General features: G+C 34.2%; 1 protein-coding gene across 1 annotated transcript; it reads left to right on the top strand.

The window, feature by feature from the left end:
- The first annotated feature begins 8,913 nt into the window (after positions 1 to 8,913).
- LOC118185062 (uncharacterized) lies at positions 8,914 to 23,516 on the top strand. Its single transcript, XM_035354855.1, has 3 exons — positions 8,914 to 9,065; positions 19,113 to 19,198; positions 22,918 to 23,516. Coding segments are annotated over exons 1-3 (327 nt in total). The 5' UTR covers positions 8,914 to 9,063; the 3' UTR covers positions 23,157 to 23,516.
- The last annotated feature ends 321 nt before the right edge of the window (positions 23,517 to 23,837 follow it).

Below are 23,837 nucleotides of genomic sequence, written 5' to 3'. Positions count from 1 at the left end.
GTTTGCTAAGTGCTCTTTCATCTACCTAATGATGCATTTAGATTGATACTAACATTTATAGTTCCGAAGATATAAGCATTCGCTCACACCTCAAATAGTTTCCTAATGTTTGCTTTCCCATTGTGAAAGAATGTGATCCGGCGTAAAAAAATCTTTGCTTAATTTCCGTTTCGATTTGTGCTAAAGGAAATAAAGAAATTATTCCATAAAAATAATAAAGTAAAAATATAACAAACTGCGAAGTGAGCTAGAAGAGTTTCTAGATAAAAGACTGAATATAATAAGTAAAAAAAATCTGAAACGTTTCACATTTCAGCGGTCACTCAAAAGGGTTTGTTAAGGTTTTTTACGCTCTCGCTGAGTTCGCACACTACCAATCTACTGTTACACTCACTCCTACTAACTCATGTATTTTTGTCTTTTCAGCTTTATTATTAAGCATAATTTTCTTCATACTTACGTCATATACAATTCAAAAAGTAGCATAGCAGTATACGATTACGATACCAGATTCAGTGTTAAGAGTTGGCATACATTTTGTTTTCAAAATATTTAAAAACAGCCTATCTTTATAATTTCCGATGGACAGTCTAGCCCGCTGCAAAAAAAAAAAAAATGCTTTATTCCGTACAGAGTTGCCATTGCTTGATGCGAAATCTCTGTTTGTTAATAAAAAATTCGTTAAGGATTTCTAAAATATGAAATAGACAATAAAAAAAATTCGAAATTCAAAAATGTTTCGATGCCAAATGCAGTTTCGAAGCTAATATTCTATTCGGAACTAACGTCCGTTTCGGCTAAAAGTATCATATATATTGCTGAGAGTATATTAATTTTGAAATAGCAAAACGATCTAGACATACTTGCATAAACGTCAATGAGAACCGTTTATAACGAGAATTAATCACTTTAAAAGATTATTAGAACATTTCCGTCATCTTTATGGACATTTTTCTTACAACAAAACCTTGTTAATTTCCATGGAAAAGGTACAGTACAAGTGGTATAAGTTACTAAATAAGAATGTAGAATTCTATGCGTTTTCTTCTTCCACGTACGTGGTTATCCCTTGAGAGAAAAATTAACTCTGCCTGTTTGTGACATCTTAATTGTATTTGAAAAATGTTTATAGCAGTAAAATTAGCATAAAATTCAAATGAAAGAAAATATTGTAATTTTAATATGGAGAGCTTGAAATAAATTCAGACATAAAATTTGATAAGTTATTGCTAATCTAACATCATGAAGCGTTATAAATAAAACTGCTACAGGGATAATTATGCAGGAAGGTCAAATCTATGTTTAACGAAATTTTTAAATTGCTTGGAGCAGAACACAGCCGAATTTAAATGCTAATATTTTATTTATTTTTTCACAGTCTCTCCATTACTAACAATGATAAATGAAAAGTAATCTGAGATAAAAATCGCCAAGTTATGTGAATATCAAGAAAACTTCCACTTTATTCAGTTGTCGATAATTTGCAACTAATCAGACAATTTCCACTTCATTTAGTTGCCGCTAATTTGCAACTAAGCAGACAAGACAATTTAGTCTCATTTGGTTGTAACTTTTAACTCTTGTAGGGAATTCATAATTAACTAAACATTAATTACTCATTAAAAAATAAAGCGATTACCTTGCCTTAGTTATCAAACAGTTTATTGCCTATTTTATATTCTGTCCGTTTCTGTTATATATTATCATCGTATATTATTATATCGTCACTATCGATAGTTTATTTTTTAACTACATACAATTATCCAAAAATTTGTGATAATAAATTTTTATCAAAATTTATGATTAAAAGATCTTAAAATTTATTAGCCGCTTAAATTTACAACCATAAATTCCCTCAGTTTCATTCAATGACAAATGCAGCTGACAGCGTTGAAACTCCAAGGAAATAAATAACCTCCATTTACAGATTAAAAGCACTTATTCATAGATGCTACAAACTTCTTTTCTGTAGTTACAGCTCATTATCAATGCCCATTCACTTTGGTAACTAATCTTCATTATTAATTTACTTAAGTTTCTTTACAAAATAAATATTAAAAATTTAAATATTCAATGTGGCCCTAAATTATGACGTCATCAAGATTTATTTATTTAACTGGCAAAAAGAAAGCGCTGATTAAATGTTGCCTTTAATATTACTCCTGCTACTGTTACTGTTTTTTTACTTCCTGTTAAATTCGCTTTCAATTGGGACGCACTCATAAGGGTGCTCCATCATGAATATACTGCAGCCTTATGAAAGTCGGCAGCTGTTCGAAAAGACAGAAACTCTCATGTTCCGGGATAAGGGAACACATGAAGACCAGTTTCAAGTTTGAAAACTGCAACATTTACCCTCATTCCTGGCCCCCTTATGCAAAATCTAATTTATTTCAATTACAAATAAATTAATTACGCAGGAGTTAAAATAGATCTTCGGAACCTTTATTAAAAGCGGAGAATTTGCCTAAGTGTGTTCGCGCCTTCTGGGAGCATAGAAGAGGAATCAGCTTGCAGTCGTCGTGGCTGGGGGGTGAAGATTTACAAATGAGGATAACAAACATGCACTTAACGAATTTTTCTAGTCTTTATTTCCAAGCATGTAAAATCATGTCAGTAAATATTTATCCAATCATAATGAAATTCGAGACATTTCTATGATTCAATCATAATGAACTATGATAAACTGCCATGTACACTGCGTCAAAAAAAAAAAAAGGGAGGGCAGGTCTATATCTCCCGATCTATTGGGTCGATTGACAAAATTCAAATTGCGTTTTTCATGTCTCGAAAGCGCGACTTCGCATATATATGTTCTAACAAAGGTATTTTGACACAAAGTCGGATTTTTTCTGAGATAACATACCATGTTTTTTTCATATCTCGATTCTACGACTCAGATTATGCCTAGATTTTTAAATTTTGTAAAGTTTGGTGCGAAATTTACGGACAAATTCAAAAATTTATCTTGGCGCAATTTTTCAGTTTGTGCCAAGAGCAATTCACTTGGCGAATTTCTTAATATATGGCAACTATTTTCCTTTCCCTTCCATTATGCCGGAGAGAAAAAAAAGGCACCTCGTTCCTACCTTTTTACGTTGTGCATGAGCGGAAAAAAGTGACATTTCAAATAATTTGAAGTGTCTAAGCCACATTTGATGTTTTATCGCTTTCGAGAAATACATCAAATTTCAAATCAAGGCAATATATAAATTCACGTATTCCTTCAGAAATTTTGAATAGAAAACTGTAATTTTTTGCAGCTGTGCTTAGAAATACGTCTACTTTTAAACGATGGTAAAACTTTTACAGATTATATTTCAATTTTTTTATTTATAAAAATTATTTAAAAATACAAATTTTAAAAATAAATCATAAAAAGTGGGTGAATTTTATTTGTAATGAAGCTGAATTTCGAAATGTGAAAGGAAAAATCAAGTAAGTTTAATAAAAAGAGAGAGATTAATAACTATATACCAAACTCAATTAACATTGAAGAGCTAAAATTTTGATAGCTCATTGTTTAAAAAACTACTCGTGCGAGTTTTACAAAACTTGGCGTAATTTGAGTCGTAGAATCGAAATATGGAAAACAATTGGCATTTCATTTCAGAAAAAGTCTGATTTTGCATCAAAATACCTATATTAGAACAATGTTATATATAAATCTAATACATGTCCTAAGTCGCGCTTTTGAGACATTTAAAACGCAAGTTGAATTTCGTCAATCGGCGCAGTAGAACGGGAGATATAGAACTGCCCCCCCTTTTTTTTTTCTTTTTCTGCGCAGTGTACATACACTGATTCTTAAAATTAAGACGCTGGCATTTTAGACGGGGAAGGAAAACGAAAAGATACAAGAAGAATAAATGACGTAATTATCTGCCTGGGGGTACTTATACCTAGTTGGATGTACAACTATAGCTAATTTGCGATTGGGTAGTTAGTAGCGTTATATAACGTAGAAATATCCGGAATTTGAGAAAACAGATGAATTTACGGGGAGAGCACCAAATTTAGAATGTTAATTTTGAGATCGCCAATTATGTTTTAAAGCAGCTATCGTACTTTGTTATATCTTACATATATATATATTCTGTCCTCTTGAAATATTAAAATTTATGAGCCATTATTCTTTCTTATTTTTCGGTTCCTTAAATCATCTTTTTTTCAATCTCTCTGTTATAGTTTGTTTCAAAAAATTATGATTATAGTTTTGCCATTTGAATGAAATTATGACATGCATAACTTCGATAACCTTTCTATTTTTAAGTAGATGCGTGGGAATAAAAAGGAGAATTTTTTTTCCCATTTATGATCGTCAACTCGTTCGAAACGGCAATGGAGGACCACTTTGGGATCTACCATCAATATCTTTGCATCCCTCACGAAATCGTCTACACCAAATAAAATATAGAATCCATGTAAGTACTTGATTCTCACATGCCTTGCGTAATATTTCTAGTATCACCACTGATGTTTTTGCTGCTTTGTAACAAAAAGTTGTTACAGTTTTTCGTTCAGCATTAACACTAGAAGCGCCGTTGAGGTCATTTTGACCTTTTTTTCCAATTTTCCGCGTTTTTTTTAACAAACAGCTGAGCTTCGAAGCTGATATTTTTTTTTACTTTTTCTAAAATGTTTCCAGGTATACTATGCCAATTCTTCATATTTCTACGTTAATTATTTAAATAAATAATTGCAGATATACCTAAAACAGCCAACTGGGGTCATTTTGACCCTCATAAGAAAAACGACATATTTTTAAGGGAATGTTCGTTTTCGAATTCCCGATGCCACGTTTTCGTTTTCTGCGCATTGGGAAATACGCAGCACTTATTGCGGTGACTCAGGGGAGAAAAATAAAATCCAGAACGGAGCATATTCTCTCTCCATTGCAATGCCGAGAGGAAGAGGATTGAGTACACAAGAGTGCCTTGCCCTCCTTGAACAGATGATTTGTGGAACAAGAATTGGGGACCACCTATGTTCAAAGAAACAATGTCACGCAATCGGTTCCGTGATATAATGCTTTATCTCAGATTCGATGTCCGAAGCACCAGAGCTGATCGTCTCGCCACTAACAAATTTGCTCTCGCTTCTGAAACCTGGTACAAGCTAATGGAAAACTGTTATTTATGCTATAATCCTGGACCAGAAATAACCGTTGATGAACAATTGTTGCCTTGTCAATCAAGATGTAGATTTATCCAGTACATGGCGAATAAACCGGACAAGTTTGGTATCAAATTCTGGCTAGCAACTGATGTAAAATCCAAATATGTTTTCAATGGTTATCCTTATCTGGACAAGGATGAAGAATGACCAACTAATTTACAATTTGGGAAAGTGTAATTCTCAAATTACTGCAACCACATCTAAACTCCGGACTCAATGTCACAACTAACATTTTTTTTACTTCTGTGAAACTTGAAGATGAACTTTCTGCGAAAAAAAACACAATTGTCGGGACGATGCGGCTGAATAAGCGAGAATTGCCTCCTTATTGCTCGTGACACTTCTTCGGCACGATATTCATCTTTTGCACTGAAAAATGGAGACAAAACACTCACAATATATAGGTGCAAAAGCAAAAAGAATGTCGTGATTCTGAGCACGATGCACAGTAATGTGTTTGTTGAAAAAACCGAACACTGTCACTTACTACAACAGTACAAAATGTGGCGTTGATGTCGCAGATCAGATGCTGAGGAAATATAGTACAAGTAGTGGAAGTCGCAGGTGGCCTGTACATGTTTTTTAATACGTCCTTGATATTGCTGCATTCAATGCTTGGATTATATTCAAAGAATCCTTGGGCACCTCTATTTCCCGTCTTGCACTCGTGGAAGAACTACGATTTAGTGCACTACGCAACAGATGCCCCCGATTTCTCAAATACAGACACGTAAACGAAATAAATGTGCATTTCAAAGTTGCAAGAGACAAAACAAAACTGTTTTCAGCTGTGAGGGATGCCAGAAACCAATTTGTGGTAAATGTGTTGCTGTCACTGTCAAGCGTTCATATTGTATCACCTGCAGTAATGTATAACAAACTTTGGAAAACGTGTGTTTATTCCCAATTTATGTTTTTTTGTAATTTTTTGCATATGTTCTATTTTCCACTTTTTGCATTTGTATCTTTTGTTTGTTTTTCATAGATTTTGTTTTTGTTATCTTACATTGAAAGATATTGTGTGCTAATTTGCACTAATTGCACGAAAAAAAATTCTAAAGTATAAAAAATAAATAAAAACCTCTAAAAACTCTTTTATGTGGTCATTTCAGCATCATTTCAATCATTTACTGTGTTTCTACTTACATTTCTTGTGAGGGTCAAATTGGGACCAATGGCGGTTTTAGGTTAGCCTGAAATTCGGATGTTCTAGTGTTAAATCTGTGACAAGCAGACGTTCACTAGCTTAACTGCGCAGAAAATCTTTTTCGAAAGCAGATGATATTTCAGTTGAGATGTCAGAATAGTAAATGGAAAGTTTGCTGCAATTTATTAAAGACAGTTACAAGTAGTCCATGACTTACGACGACCCTAATTACAACAACTCGCTTTTATGACTGCCAAAAACTGAGGACAATATTCGCTAATTTAAATTTTAACCAGCGTGTATACGCATACTTTGGTTTTTACAAGCAGCGCAAGATTTTAACTATCATTATGAAAAAGATTTACTTCACAGAATGGCTTTGATACCAAAACCGGTTTGGCCAAGAGGGAGAATAACAAATCAACGAGCTTTGTTAAGGTATGTGACCTTAACCTAACTGCAATAGTTGCATTGCACCGTCTGCCAATGCTCAATACGAGACAATCTAGCAGTTTTTCGGGCAAGAGTTCCCATTCTACAAGGGTGACCTGTTTCAGTTGTCTGGTGTTCTTTGGAGGGTAAGATTGTGCCTGCTAGGAATCTCCCTAAAGTATCTCGCATATGCTCAATAGTATTTAAATTAGGAGAGTAGGCTAGCCAATTCACTCCTTGGATATCTTCCCTTTCCAGGAGCTTCCAGGACACCATGATTGTGTGGCCGTCCGTTTTCATCCATAAAACAAAGTCAGGACCAATGCCAACCCAAAAAATGCGCATGTGGGAGAGGATATCTTCATCACAATAAGGATTTCCAGTAAGTTCTGTCGAAAATATAGAGCTTCATCTGTCAGTTCGTCATAATGCCTTCCCATACAAGCATGTTAGGTCCATCCAACGGTCCCTGATGTTAGTGAATGAAAGCGTATCTCTACCTCTAACTATATCAATTGGCGCTGAGCATTGTTTGTCAGACTAAAAGGACTTTTCTCATAAAGAGGACATGTCTCCACTTTCTAGAGGACATGTCTCCACACGTCTAGACTTTCTATTTTCTACACCACCGTAAACAGTGAAGCCGATGGGCAGCTGTAAATGGTAAGCAACGTTTAGGACGGCAGACGAATATGCAACTTTTATGAAGTTGTCTAGCTATAGTAAAGCGGACATCCATCGTCCAGTTGCTGTGCTGAGCAATATTGCCCGCTGTCCGGTTTCGATGTAGTTTTGCTTGCAAGGTGATATATTAGTCAGTCACTGCTGTTTCCTTGACTGATCATCACCAACCTTTCTTAAACCTATACCTATCATTTGAAAGGCTTTCAGGCTCGTAAACAATATTTTATCAACTCCAAAATCCTGGGCAACAAACGTAAAACTACACCCTTTCGTTTAAAAATTTCTAAGAACGTTAAATATATTGCAATGCAAAGCGCATCTAAAAGGCGAAGCTCTCACGGATATCTCAATGCTCGAAAGTCAACTCTAAATTAAAACTGAAAACTGATACTTTCTTGGGTCTTATGTAGTTTTCTCTTGGCGGCTAAGAAATCTGTAATATCTTCCATTTCCCGAAATTATTGGAAGGCGTATAAAGTTAAATTGACATATAAGGGCTGGATGCAGTTACGTTTACAAATACGGATCTACTACAGTTATTAAATTAAAGTACCGATTACAGTGACACAGGGACCGGACCTAAATGTTATGAAATGGTCACTCAATTTGACGACTTTTGGCGATTTATCGCCAAATTTGGCGACATAAATTAGTCTTCAAAACAATCCTCAGCTTGACGATATCTCGCCAGTTTAGTGAGACAGCTATTTACCTCATTGTTAAATAGACTTGCCCCTTTAATTTTATTTTTCCGGCAGAACTTTGTCTCTTTCAAGCATTTCATGTTACATTATACAAAAAATGCTGTAATTTTAAATATGATTTCAGTAAAATTATTTACTTATATTCAAAATTTGTTACATTATTATTTGTTACATTATACAGTACAAATTGTTTCCACCACCTCCTTTGCATTTGATCCTCGGTTAATTTCGAACAGCATAAATGTAACAAATGTGTTAAATTTTTGTTCACCTGGCATACCATCTTATTTCGCCTGCAGAATAGAGTAAAAAAACGCGATCAGAAGTAGAGTACACTATATTTTTGTCTACTTAAAGACAATTATATTTCGCATGATTTACAGCTTATTAAACTTAGAGTTTTATAGATTTAAGAGTAGAAAAAATTAAACTTTTTATGGAATGGAATAGTGAGATATATTATTAATTATATAAGTAATTCGCCATGAATACTTAAAGCGCGATTTTCTAGGAGCAAGACTGGAATGATGCAGCTTTAGACATTCAGAACTTTCAAATAATAACTGTGATATATGAGAACTACTTTATCAACGTAACGTTAATTACTTTCTCATTGACGTAGCAAATTTTATTGTCGATAGTTATTCATTTTTATAGAATGCCAATGAAGAGAGCGATTTCTAATCACTGTTATTGCAGAAATGGGCACCATGCGTGCTCAGTTCGAAAGTCAAGACTTTCGAGTTGATTATCGAAACATTACACTTGATAGTTAACACTTGAAAGAAGCTTAATCTTCGACACGCTATCTGGAACTTCGCATTGATATAAAAAGATGACAAAGGCTTCGATATACATATATCTCGAACATACGAAATTATTTCTAATACCTTTACTTTGAAATCTTGGATTTTAATCATGTAAGTAACCAAATTTTATTCGTTTTAATAGTGATTAACTAGTGACCATTTAACAGATCATGCTGCATTCGCAAGTAATAGCTGAATTGGCCTTTTCCCCTTACTAGTCTTTAAATGATTTTGTTAAGGCTTTACTTTTGTAGCACTATAGGAATATGTTTGGCAGTATTGCTTTCGTTGTGGAAGCCGATAAGGCATATTGTTAAAAAATAGTGGGCTAATTAGCCTACTTTAGGATTAGCACTTTTTAACTAAGAAAAATGTGACGTTTGTTTATAATTGAACAATGAAAACATTACTGTGATTAACACAAAACAAAACTGTCTATCGAAAATACAAAAATGAAAGCAAAATGCTTGAATAATAACAATGATAGCAGAAACATATCTTCTAGAATAAACTCTGCCGTAAAAAGAATACAACTTCTAACCGACTGCTTAATAGCAATGTGAACTTAATGACCCTATCCAAATTCCCTTGCAAATACATTTTTAATTCCATTTCTAGCTTAGTTTTTTCATTTCTGCTGATGTTTATTCTTCTGTTATTTAAAATGGGCTATAGATTTGATACTGATTTAATTTACATACCCGAGCGAAATTATTCTCCAGATTAAATAGCTTCAACGTACAGGTAATGTTGGTAGTATTTTTCTATGAATCATACAACTGGTTATTCCTCTTTCCTATATCTTTTTAACTGCACTCTTCTCGGATAACCAAAGATTTTAAGTTTGTAAGGTATTTCTCCCGCTTTCCTAGCGTGACTTCGTGGTGTAGTAGCTCTGCACGCTGGGCCGATATTCCAGAGGTACGTGGTTCGATTCCCAACGAAGGTGATTGCTAATTTTTCATCTCTCCGGTTTTTCCAATTAACCTAATGTCTCTACAATTTGATCATGAGCATCGTACTACCTGGTATTACCCTGGTTAAAAAGTGGTTGACTGTATTGCTCAAAACGTGTTCACAGGCTAAAAAAAAGTTCAAAGTTTTCTTCTTATCTTACCATATTACCTTTACATTTGATGTTTAAGCTTTATTTTACCTCGTTATAAATAAACTGATTTATGGAGCAACGGTTACACTGATTGATTGCTGTTAACCTTTTACTACGGGTGCTGGCGGTAATGTCTCTTCTTTACACCATGAAACAATTTACTAGGTTTATTGCACAAAATAGAGGTTCGTCCGGAAAGACGCAGCATCTGAAAACTTTTTCTGTAACATGAGCTTAGTTCGAGATAACACTGAGGGCTGACAGATTAAACAATGAGATACAATTTTTTGCTCTAACGACGTTGGCCTCACCTGATGTTTTCAGTACCCATTAAGTAACCTTTGTATATATTTCTGTTGAAATTCTGCCTCCTGATACTGAACACAAAATAACTTAGGAGTGCTGTGGTGTTTTTGGTTTTGGCCGCGGCGTTTTATCAGTAGTCTCGAGGTTGGCTGACCATAGCGTATACGAAAACTCTTCAATATGCGCTTGATGCGAAACTTTTTAACGCACCACCAATTATTTACACCTATATTTCTATTCACCCGCTCAACCATATGGGATCTGCATGGAGTCATGTTAAGATGCTTCATGTCCAGGTCAATGCAAACTTTTGAAATATTTGACTAACAAATTGCGATTCATTATTGGATATTATTTTAAATGAATCTTCGGAATTTAAAACATACCTTTTAGCTGTGCTCTTCGTTACTGCATTTGTTGATGCGCGACATAATGGCATTAATTCAATTCATTTTCTAAAATGGTCTACAGTTACTAATAGGAAATATGCTTTATAAACCTGGCTCTAGGAAGCTCTTAACAAATCTGTTCCGAGAATCGTTTTTGAAAATCTAGACCTTATGCTATTTAAATAGCCAGCGGCGCAAAATTTACATATTTACCTTTCTAAAATGGAGCACAACACGCCTAACATGCTGTAACTTATGAAAGAAAACAGCTTCTCGAACTTTATATTTTGTCTTCGGCTATCAAGTAATTCGGGGGAAATTTCTGATTTCAAAATAAGTGAAATGATTGGCCTTAGTTCTAGATTACCATTCTTTTTTTACTCAAAGGGACAATTTTCTCAGAAGAGCTATGAATTTTGATTTGGCATTTTGCATTGATTCACTGCAAATGGCGAATAACTTTTTAAACTGTTGCTACTAAATATTATCCTCCTGTATTATATTTAAAGACATTAAGTAATGAAGAGTCATGCATAAATGTATGTATGTTTTTCCCATTGTGATAAAACAACGGTACCTAGAAAAATCAAATTTTGAATAACGTACGTCTCCACCTGAATATGTACATATGAAAGCCCAAATTTGTAAATTTTGAATTTGTTTCATTATCTGTTTCATGTTTTGTAAAGCATTTATGAGTTTTTGATTAAGAAACGTAGCGAGTTTAAAGCAAGCGATCGCAAAACTGTACGAAAAACATTTTTATTTCGATCGCGTGAGACTGTGCATCGGAAATTCTGAAGATATGCTCATTTTAAAATTATTTTTCGATATTGCTGTTGAATTAAATTCTATGATTCAAGTGCGAAAAACATGATATTTAATAAATAAAGGTAACACACAAAACGTTAAAAAAACGATCCTTTGAGTGTAATGTAAAATCAGAAAGCTTTCAGATTTTATTTTGGTTTATTTTATTTTGTCTTTTAAAATATAACATTATGTATAATTTGATAATGTTCATACCTGCCCTTAATAACTACCTCATTTACTTCCTCAGTGCTTCGCTTTATCCTTTAAGTACGCATATTCTTTTTCCAAACTCTGAATCTATAAAAAATTCTGTAATCAGAGTTTTCCTTGGATCTAACAGTACAGATGTTAAGATATGACAAAAGATTTTATTTCCGTTCTCTCCCTCCTAATTTTAATAGTGCGCTTGCAAACGCATTCTGTTTTAACATCTGATGTTTTCATTTTAAATTATATTCGTGCAGCTTCTTAATTATTCTCGGTTTCGCCAAAATACATCTGAATGTTTTGTTACCGCGCTGACACACTCGGTAGTCTCGTATTCACTTACGGAATAGTTTCGTTCTGTCGGGCTCATCATTCTACTCATAGTCTTTTGCACGAGCACGCAATCTTGCATTCAAATCGCTTATCTGGAATAGTCCGAGATGTTCACGTAGATTTGTAACGGCCTTTTTGCATTCGACACTTTAAGAAGCGGATGCAAAACTTGTTCCGTTGCTTCAATGTGTTATTCTCCTCCTCTGACCATTTAACTGTATCCATTTTTTATTTCCTTGTACGAAGTAAAAGAAGTATTCTAATCAAGAAAGGGCAGAATAAAGGACTCTTTTTCCCCAAACGAATTATAAAACTATTTTAAAAGGGATTCAAAAGAGATTTTTTTCCCGGCGTCTGTATGTACGTACGTATATATGTATGTATGAATCTCGCATAACTTAAAAACAAGTAGTCTCAGAACGCTAAACATTTGTATATAGGACTGCTATAACATGTAGTTGTGCACCTCCCTCTTTGGTTGCAATCGGCTGCACCAAAATTATATAAATGTATATTTATGTATACCCACTCTATTACTGGGCTTTGTGAAATCAGTGTTTTTATTCTTATATGTTAGTCAATTGCAATGATTGAATGATTGAGTTATGTTATTTTTATCTTCCGGTTAAAATGTTTTAAGCCTTTAGTAAATGTGCATCCAATTGTTGTAGAATTATCAACAATTTAAAAAAATTTTTAATTGCGGCTAAGCCTAATTGTTCTTACCATGACAGCCATATTTCTTTACATTGGAAATTAAGCAGAATAGTGAATAAAGTCTTATTGCACCTTCAGTGTCTTTTTGCCGAGTGTGAACAAAAGAAAACTCTTAGTTTAGTTCACCGAAAAATCTACATTCTTGCTTGCTGACCGAATTGCTTATTTTTGCGTAGAAACTCTAATTTTAATTGTAAAAATTATTTTTTTAATTCTTTTAACTGTATCTGTTGTTTTATGTTTTTCTATATCTTTCAAACTTTAATGAAGATATTTAGATTTTATGTATTTTTGCCTTGCCGAGAAATGAGAACTGAATTAATTGAATGAGAAATATATGTCTCTAAGAAAATTCGAGGAACTAAGTTTAAATGAATTGCCGGAAAAAATGCGTATAATTTAATATTCTGTGCAAGGAAATCATGTGTTGTACACATTAGATTTTTGTCTTCAATTCGAACAAAGAATCTGCGATGTTTTTATGAAGGTGTAGTAATATGAGTATAATCCTAGAAATGGCTCGTAGGAATGACACTAGTTTTTACCGTTCTGAAGATGAGAAAATTTTCGTCGACCTGATTTTCGATAATTGATCTTTAAACTCTCTTTCATTAACTCCTCTTTTGTTATCTTGAATTCTGAATGCGTTTTACCTGAAAACTTACTCTTGTCAATATTAATCTTCAATTATTTTTGTTGAGTAACATTGGGACTGAATAACAAAGGAATCAACAGTTCCAATACAAATCCAGATAATGAATACTCCCCTTTCAGGAAAATCAAGTTTTCCAAAATAAAGAAATGGATGTTCAAATACAGGAGGTAAGAAGCCGTACCCCAAGCGTGTAGAGTAGTGTGGCAGAGACATACCAAAATAACTTACAGACAACAACGTATTCCAAAAAGTAGTATAAAATGTGCGTAAAAATCGCAAAAACGAGAAGAGGCAGTAATAAACTTTCACATCAAGATATTTTTCTACAACTGAACATATACCTCAGCATAATCATAAAAGTAACCCTTGTAAATACAAATCCTTCCCAAAACTTTTCTTTTCTCCAGATTTCACCCAAGAACCTGGAATAACACATTCCCCATACAGTTCGAGAAGTAAGCTACAACAGCCTTGTCAGCAACAATAAATGAAAACTGAACAGACCCGTGTAACACCTGAAAAACATTGTCATAAAGCCACTACTTCCTGTATCCTAATTCACAATCTATGAACTGCAAATGGACAGAATCAAGAAAACAGAAAGAAATCTTAAGTAGAAATTCTAAAATGACCGTCAGCAAAAAAAAAAAAAAAAAAAAAAAAAAAAAAAAAAAAAAAAATTCCTTCGATTCTAATCTATTCAGGGAAAGAACAAAAACGTGACCTTAACTCAAAGTTAAACGAACTAAGTACTCTTAAAACCTGTATGCAAAATAGAGAAAATTACACCAATTCATCATAGTTACTTATAGGAATCAAGAAGTTGTTACCAAAATTGCAAATGCAATAAATAAAGGAAAAACCAAATGTAACAGAAAGTGTTAAAAAAGCACGCAGGAGAAATAAGATAAATATGGCAAAAGAACATTTTATTAAGAAAAATCAAAATTTTTGTCAACAAGATTTACCAACTAAAACATTTCAAAACTCATATCGACAAAACTGGTGTACGAAAGAACTAAGAAAATTGCGTAGTAAAACAAAAGCTCTAAGACGGAGAATAGAATCACAGATGTACGAAACAGAAAGAACAAGCGCATGGATCGCATAACTTTGACAGCGGCAGATATGCAAAAACAAAATCACTGAAGCCAAAACCCAAACATGGCAGAAGGTCTGCACTGATAATACTAACCATATGAGGTACTTTATATTAAAATAGCATACAAGAAAGTGCATCCAACCACGACTACAGATCAAAAAACACTGTGATGATAAATACCAGTACACAATAGAATAGAACAGCAAACTTCATTAAACTCCTGGATGCCATCTTTCTCAAAGACTTCCTAGGAAAAAATGAAAGAATGCAAAAAGATGCGAAAATATCCAATTAGAGATGTTCTATTTAACCTCCAAAGAATTACGGAGTTTAATAAATCAGCCCAATAAAAGGAAAAAAACAAAGGCTCAGGTACTATTAACAATGTTAAGATAATTCATAACGCAAATGAAAGAATTCTAAAACAACACAATAAATGGCTGGAAAGAGACATATTTCCAAGCTACCTCAAAACAGGTCATATGGTAAAAAAAAAGATAAAGAATTCGGAGTGCTATCATCAAATAGGGCAATTAATTTGCTGCCTGGATAGAGAAAGCACTAAAACGTTTAATAGCTGGAAGAATAAAGCTTCAGTTAAAGACAAATTTCATAGAAACAAATCAGTAAGGTGAGTGACGAAATTGCAACTTTCTCAACATAATAGATACCATAATCAAGCAAGTTAATAGTAATATGACTAACAAATAAGCGATTAAGTTACATATAAATGATTAATATGAATATGAAATTCAAGTCGCATTAAAATGACGGGTGTGGCTGGACTCAGCATTCGGATGAGAGGTTCCATGGGCTTTTGGTGGGTCGTGGCGCCTGGGAATGAGATGCGCGCTGGTTCGCGGCGCCTAGCGCTAATTTCTCATTGGTTCCCTGATCAGTGTCATTCCCGAACATTAGCTAGGTTCAGTGATACCTTAAACACCAATAGTATTGCAGTTGCTGGCCTAGCTTCCTGTTATGTTTTGTTATTAACTTTCAGTTCCACGTCTTTTAAAAACGCATATGGCCTTTTCAAGTTTCTCTCATATTTTTGATGAACAATTATGTCATCGATGCAAATAAAGGACCTTTTCCTCAGTCCTAGCGGCAGGATGATATATGTGGCTCGCAGAAAACTCTGCCTTATCGTACAATCCAAAAGGCAACGTAGGAAGACATACGTTCTCGATTTCGTTATGAAGGCGGTTTTATTTACGTAGGTTGTTTTTTTTTCAACCTCCGATCGCACAGTATGATGGACAGGTATGCGGCAGGTGGTTGGTGACCGTAGTAGGTGACTGCGCATCTCCCCCTCCACACGCTCTGTCACTGTCGTATTCAACACGCCATTTTCTGTTGAGCTGCAGTCACGTAAACATGACTGTCGCTATTGATTCTCCCGCCAAGTGTGAATTGCGAGCTGTTATTCGTTTCTTGCAGGCAGAAGGGAACAGTGCAGCGGAAATTCATCGAAGAATGAGTCGAGTGTATGGAAACAGCTTTATGAGTGATGGCGTTGTTCGTGAATGGTGTCGAAAGTTTAAAGATGGCCGAACTGATGTGCATGATGAAGGGGGTCAAGGACGCAAGTCTGTCCCTACAGACGACATTGTTCCACGAGTTGACCAAGCGGTTAAGCAAAATCGAAGGTTCACCATAAGTGAATTATCGATGAAATTTCCGGAAGTTTCAAGATCTTTCCTGTACTCTATCGTTACTGAACAGTTGCGCTACAGAAAGGTTTGCGCTCTTTGGGTCCCACAGATGTTGACTGACGACCACAAAACTCGCCGAATGGTTGCAGCATTTGAGTTTCTTGACCGTTACAATACTGACGGAGAAGAGTTTTTGAAATCCATTGTGACCAGTGATGAGCCATAGGTTCAATATGACACGCCCGAAACGAAACGACTATCACAACTATGGATGCACACAAATTCTCCAAAGAGACCCACAAAATTCAAACGAACCTTTAACAACCGTAAAGTTATGGCAACTGTTTTTTTGGGACCAAAAAGGTGTGTTGCTTGTGGCGTTTATGCAGCCTGGAACAACAATTAATGCAGATTCATATTGTGAAACTTTGCGACGCTTACGGAAAGCTATTCAAAACAAAAGAAGAGACATGCTGACTTCTGGAATTGTTCTGATCCACGACAATGCCCTTCCTCACAGCGCTGGTGTAACCCAACGGCTCCTTCAGTCCCGACCTAGCGCCGAGTGACTTTCATCTGCCCCCTAAACTGAAGCAGTGGCTTGGTGGGAAGCGCTTCCAAAATGACGTGGAGCTGAAAGAAACCGTCACAACTCACTTCCAATCATTGGCGGACACATTTTATGAAGAGGGTATTGCAAAGCTTGTTCACAGATATGACAAATGCCTCAATCGTCAAAGTGATTATGTAGAGAAATAACCTGTATTGTACATTACTTTTGGTAATAAAATTTTTTTTGTATATTCACCCGTTTTTTCTTTATAGCCCATCGGAGATTGAAAAAAATAGCCCTCGTACATTTTCTAGCTTTACTAATATCTGAAAACATCTGGAAATTAGATTCAATGCTGTCATATACAGCGTGCCTTCACCTTCCTAATAATTTTCTCATAAGCAGAAGCAATGAGGTAGTTTGTAATTTTAATAAGTTTACAGAAATCAACTGCAGATTTCCTCGATTTGAAATGCATTACCGGATAATCATCTTTTTTTTTTTTTTAACTCAATACTATTTATTGGACTTAATGGACATTCGTCATCGGTTGTATAATTTTACTCCACAGCACTTTTTAATGAGCTCTTTTTTATTTTCTCTTTAATCGCATCCAAAATTACTACCTGTAAGGCAGTAATGTGTGACAGATACACCAGTACTGTACCATGAAATGAATTCATAAACTGTGTGCTGAACTGTGAACTGTACTATGAATGAACTTATAAACTGCGAACCGTGTAACAGAAAACCAAACAACGAACCACGTACTATAATCACTCCTCCCCCTCCTACCAACAAAACTCTAAAACGAAACACAGAAATATGTATATACATTTGTAAATAACTTATTGTATTTTATACATGCAACTGTAAAGTACCCATGTAAAGTATACTTTATGTCAATAATGTCTGTAATGCAAATTATGACCATTAATATGTAACTATTACGAATGCTACAATGTAAAAAAAATGCCATAAAAGCATGGCGTTAGTGTACCCCGTGAGGGTGCACTTCCACAGATAGTTAGTGCAGTGAGGCGATACCACTTTTGCCCATGGCGATGTTTGGGTGCCCCCTGTACTTGTTTCTTTCTGTCTACCTCCATAAAGCGGTTGAAATGCTCTGTGTTCCTTAAAACAAAAATAGTTAGTTATTCATCATCTCCAACTGAAATTTGCTATACTATTCCTTGGCTAACTAGGTACTATTTCTCACCCGAAGTACTTCTACCATAATTTGCTTAAACCGGTTTTAGTGCAGCTCTGTGCACCTACAAGATCTAATAACGACTTGTCAATATATTTATACCAATTCAACGCCAATCCCTTGTTTTTAGCACAAAAAGCTCTTACAGCTCTTCCAAAAAAAAAAAAAAAAAAAAAAAAAAGCAACACTGATTCCGTAATTTCAAAGGTTACGTTTGGCTTCACTGTTACTCTAAATGCATCTAATAACCAGCAAAATCCCTCTAATTCTTCAGTACCTGGCCTGGAATCAATCCTTACTGGAGGCAACAGACTATTTTCCAGCATTTGCGGCCTCAACTACTCTTTGCACTATCAATCTTGTACTCTCGCAAGTAGTTACACCAAAAATTTAAAATTGAGGCATTATAATTTTAATTTCTGTTATCACTCAAGTTTTACGTTGGGTGCCACTATAACGCTTGAGAATTTTTTTTAGTTAACTGTTTAACTGTATTAAATACTGGCACCTCAAAAGTTACCTAAAAACTGTAGTGCGAGTTATGCCTTTTAGCTTAAACTGTGAAAGCAGTTAAGCTGACAAGAACAGTAAAATCTGCATTTTATCTCACTAATTATAATTTCAGAAATAGGATAATACAAAACCAAAATCTAAGTCAGTCTGAAACATACAGTTAGCTAGTAATAATATGAGTGTTCCTTTTCCTGACTACAAATTCACAAATTGAATCAGAAAATCAAATCCAAATTAAACATACTTATCAGTCTTGACTAATGTCCGGTAATATTCTCGGGAAGTGGCTTCTGATGCAAGGCAAAAGCGGCCAGTTTAAACTACGCCAATTGTCAAACCTATCTCCATAAACCTTCGATTGAGAGAATATGTAAGAAAATGAGGCATAATAGAAAGTAAAATTAACTTTTAATTGTTAGTTAAACTCAAAGGAAATGTCACAACTATCAAAGGAATGATAATTATAAAAATAATTTTAATTAATGATTGTAAATAAATTTAGTTTGATAGTTTCTGCAGATTTAAGTTTACGGTTGCATTTGTTACTAGCTCTTAAGTGAATAGAAGATAACAATATTTTGTATTTCTTTAATTTAGGAAAGTTTCAATTGTTCTCTTAGCTGTTATTTGCACTGTATTGGTCGAATCTGAATTTTGCGATAACGAAGACTGGTGCGAAAAATGTAAGAAATTTTTAACCATTTTCTTTGTGGAATTTTATTAAAAATTTAAAATCACGTTAATTTGATGCTCTGTAAATTTCTGTCTAGTTCTGTCTTTGTGAATATGTAAAGTGTCTACTCAAGAATGAACGTCCTGAAGTTAAACAAATAGTAGCTTAATTTGAAATACAATTCTGGTTCATAATCGAGTTAAAATGCAGTATATTCATACTATGATATAAGTAACTGTGCTTATGACATGTCCAGAGAAACTTCAGTTATCTGGCTCATGGTAATCGGGGCCCACCAGCGGCCGATGGGTAAAATCGCTGAACACTGATAGTTTGGTTCGAGGTTCGAATCCCGCGAACGGGCTGACTGCATGGGCGTTTTTGTGGTTTTCCCCTAGTGTAACGTGTATACGAGCCAGTTTCCCTTAAAAAGTCCTCTACAAAGGCATCCCTTCCCTTAGGCAGATAGCCCTAGTGTGCTTTGCCGTAATCTCAGTAAACCAAACCAAACCAACCATGGTATCCTTTAACCATGGTATTTTAAACTTTTCCTATACTGTCAAGCCAATTAAAATTAAACTTATAACAAAGGGATTCTGTTAAAGATAAAATATTAAACAACAACGAGGATTTATATAATTTGTGTAACGTGGTAAAATTGACAACAAAATTTCGAGCAAGTTGCAGATACGGAAGCAGGAACAAAAACATTGCCGCCATCTATTGACAAAAAATGAAAATAGTATCTGTAAAAACGGATGGTAAAGACGTTGGTGTTTCTGTTTCTCTTTGAACTGAACCAGAGTTACATCAGGTTCACGAATATGATCCAACCCAAGTGGTGAAGGTAGATGTTTCCTTTGGCTTAGATCTTGGGCACCCATAGGTAACAGTATGAGTTTCTAGCTTCTTTTGCAGAATTCTCAAAAGGTTGGATACGAGGATACATCTCTTCCCCTATAACTAGAATCTCGTCAGGGCTACTAAGGCTACTCATCCCACGTGCCATAAGGACGATCCCCATGTGTAACATGAATATGACCCAGTTTACTTAGAACGTCCTTCACAAAAGCCCCCCTTTTAGGCAGATAGCTCTCCAGTATTATGCCATAATCTAAATAATACAATTCAGTAGAGTTGAATGCAAAGGGGGTGAGGAAACGTACTTTAAAAATATGTGTAATTAAATTAAATTATTTGCATTAAAGTTAAAATTTGCAAATGACTAAATAGTCGCTCTGATTTCTGAAGTCCACAAAGTCCTTTTTTTCATAACCGTTGGTCGTACTTATATACTACTAATTTCAGGAATGCTTTACATGACGCTACGTTTTATGGTTTGGCTCTTCTAAATTTAAAAAACTGAATTTTATACCTTTTACGAAATCTAACCTTTTATACGCTTTCCGATCTTTATTCATATATTTAGAAAAAATTTGATCTCATTATAAAATATAAAACTTAAAAACCTGGAATTCCGTACGATAAAAATTGACAAACCTATTTAATTTCAAAATTTTCTCTCTTTAAAATCATATTAAATATGCATTGAGGGGTCGGTTCGAAAATGAATTAGAATAAATTATGGTTCATCTTTCCCCTCGCCCAGAAATGCTCTTCGTTGATAAAGTTCCGTGATTTACCGTGTCTTATAATTTTAGTATATTTGGTATGCTGAAAGAGTTTTCATAAGGGTAATTTTTAACTTTTCAAAGTCTAAAAATGATTAAATAATATTCTCATGAAGTTTATTTAGTTTAGCATTATAAACCAGCAATCCTAGAAAAATTCAGTTGATACAAATGTTTTTTTTTTTTTTTTTTTTTTTTAATTAACGCAAATAATATTATGAGTTGACTACTTGCCCGAACTGAAGTCTGTCAATATTTTTTAGAACACGAATTCTCTATGGTTCTGGGGAAAAAATATTCATTTTGGAAAAAAATACATTAATCAAGAATTTTCACAATAATCTACATAGAAATGCTTGTTGGGTAATTTCCCAAGATCATAAGCCATTTTCTAAACGATACATCATTTTTAGTTATGTAGAAGTGAAAACATTTCTGTATTCAATTCGTGTACGGCCTCTGAATACGATTCTCGATTTTAATATATTGTAAGGATTATGTTAATTTTATTAACAGTTAAATTTTGAGTTAAACTTCCTTTCCTATCGATGCTTAATTTCAACTTACCACTTCCAGCCAGAACGTACTTTCAAAATCACGTCTGAATGCTAATGAGGAAGAGCGGTATTTAACCGCGAAGTTCTACAGTCTTAGTGAGAGAAATACCAGATATTCTGGCGGCACGCAGCCGCCTTTTTAGGCTATTCTCTGGTAAGCTATTACGCTCGGTCGTATTTTGGGCCCTTGATAGCTTCGCAGTCAATTAGCGTTAAGAGGCCAACTCCGTTAGAATCTTAGTAGCTTTGGCTATATCTCTTTAGTTAAGATTAGTTTAGTTTAATTCTTAGTTTCTTATGTTCAAGCCGAAGTGTCGACTTTCTTGTACACGCCAAGACGGATTTTTGTTAAACTTTAGTTGGAATAATAAAGGGTTAGTTTACCCTTCTATCTTGTTTCCTGTCACACGAACTCAAGCGATTATTTGCTTATTGATTCTTAAGATTCTTCACTTCCAACAGTAACTTAGAATTACACAGTGAAGAATCATACAATTTCTCAGTTATATACCTCTGGTATCTCGGTTAGTTTTTGTCGTACGGGAGCCAAACTTTGTGTGATTTATTTTTTATAACTACTGCAAAATTTTCCTAAGTATAGGCACCGGAAGAATGTTTCAATAGTTTAATTTCAAGATTTTGCACACTTGTTTTGAGTTGAAAATGTGAAAACATGAACAAACGTGAGACAACAAATCAACAAACGTGAGAATAAAGGCCCGTAAGAACATTCCTGGATTCCGCGTATAAAATAAAAGAATCACACATACATTATAACTGACAAACTGCACTAAAGGTACGTTATTAGCCCAAAGGGCGGTAGCCCAAAAGGATATTGGTCTCCAAACGGCATTTTGTGGCATTTCACTATAAACGCCGAATCACTTTTAAAATTGTTGCCTCCAGATATTATCGCCCTGTACCATCTTTAAGAATTTAAATAAAGAACAACCTGCATGACTATATGTATGTTTCTCACATTGTGAAAAAACAGCGGTACCTAAAGCCATCCAATTTTGAATAAAGTAGTCCTTCAACCGAATATGGGCACCTGGATGCCGAAATTTTGATTTGTTTTATTATCGATTTCATATTTTGTAACACTTCAATGAATTTTGATTAACAAACTCAACGATTTCAAAGCGAGCAATGGCAACACTGTACGGGAAAATAAAGCATTTTTATCTTCAGCGTGCCGGACTATCTATCGAAAATTCTAAAGATATGCTGCTGTTAAAAATTTTACTATTTTTTTATTTCAGATTTTGTAAAATTTTAACGAATTTTTGATTAATAATTCAACGATTTCAAAGCGAGCAATGGCAACACTGTATAGAAAAAAATTTATCTCCAGCAAGTGAGACTGTCTATCCAAAATTGTAAAGATAGGCTTTTTTTAAATATCCCCCCCCAAAGGAACATTAGCCCAAATGCTCTCGAAACGTTTATGTGTATGTAAATGAAATAACGCCGCTTTTGGCGTAATATAAAATCTCAAAGCTTTCAGATTTTTTAAAATTTTTTTATTGTTCTTTTTGCAGCATGCTGCAAGTCTTGGTTCCACTATAGATGTTGTCCGTACGCAGATGGTGTTTGTTGTCCTGGCGGATTCCAGTGTTGCCCAAGTGGAAATCGATGTATTATGCTCGGAACACACAATTTTTGCTCTCAGAGAGCTCTAACGGGAGCGAATGGAAAGCAAGAAATAGCCATGGAATCTAGTGCTTTCACAAAAACAAAAGCAGAACTGCGTGAGGGGAATCCAGATAAGCTATTATAATTGCATTTCGAATAATGAGTAATTTCATTTTTCTGGGATATGATTTAATGCAACACTTAATTGTGGGAATGTAGAAACATTAATATTATGTTATACAAAGGAATGAACTGTAACTTGTTATGTTGACATACCTCAATAATGTGATATCTCAGAATGCGAATAGTATAAATTTGAGCAATGTTGTATTTTATATTAATTTCGATGCTTCTTAGACTATTATTGAATAAGGAAAATAATTCAGAAATAATTATTTGGGAAGTAATCAGCAAAATGTAAATTATACGTAAATAATTATATTTTTTTAATTACTTGTAATTATACTTGACTTGATTGAATAAAAGGTGATGCTTAAAATGATAATTTGACTTTACTTTTTTACTTTTAATCTTATTAAAAGAGTTTTTAAGCGAAAGCGAAAAATATGCATCATAAAATGTTTCTAGATGCTCCGGTAGATATAATAATTTTTACAAATCGAAATAAAATTATTCATTAAAAATTAATTAAAAAGAGTTTTTAAGATCATATATTATAGTAAATATTTATCAGCTCGGCCCATATGAAATATTCAGAAGTATGAAACTCGAACGCATGTAATTCATAGGAAAATTCTTTAGTCTATATAATGCAGTCAATTTAATCTAACCATTAAACATAGCTTTATTTATCTAACCAATAAAC

The sequence above is a fragment of the Stegodyphus dumicola genome, chromosome 6 (genome assembly GCF_044657685.1).
Source record: "Stegodyphus dumicola isolate Sdum_Otavi_A_Nest chromosome 6, ASM4465768v1".
NCBI lineage: Eukaryota > Metazoa > Arthropoda > Arachnida > Araneae > Eresidae > Stegodyphus > Stegodyphus dumicola.
The sequence above is the reverse complement of the archived record's forward strand: the minus strand, read 5'-3'. Positions and strand labels throughout refer to the sequence as shown.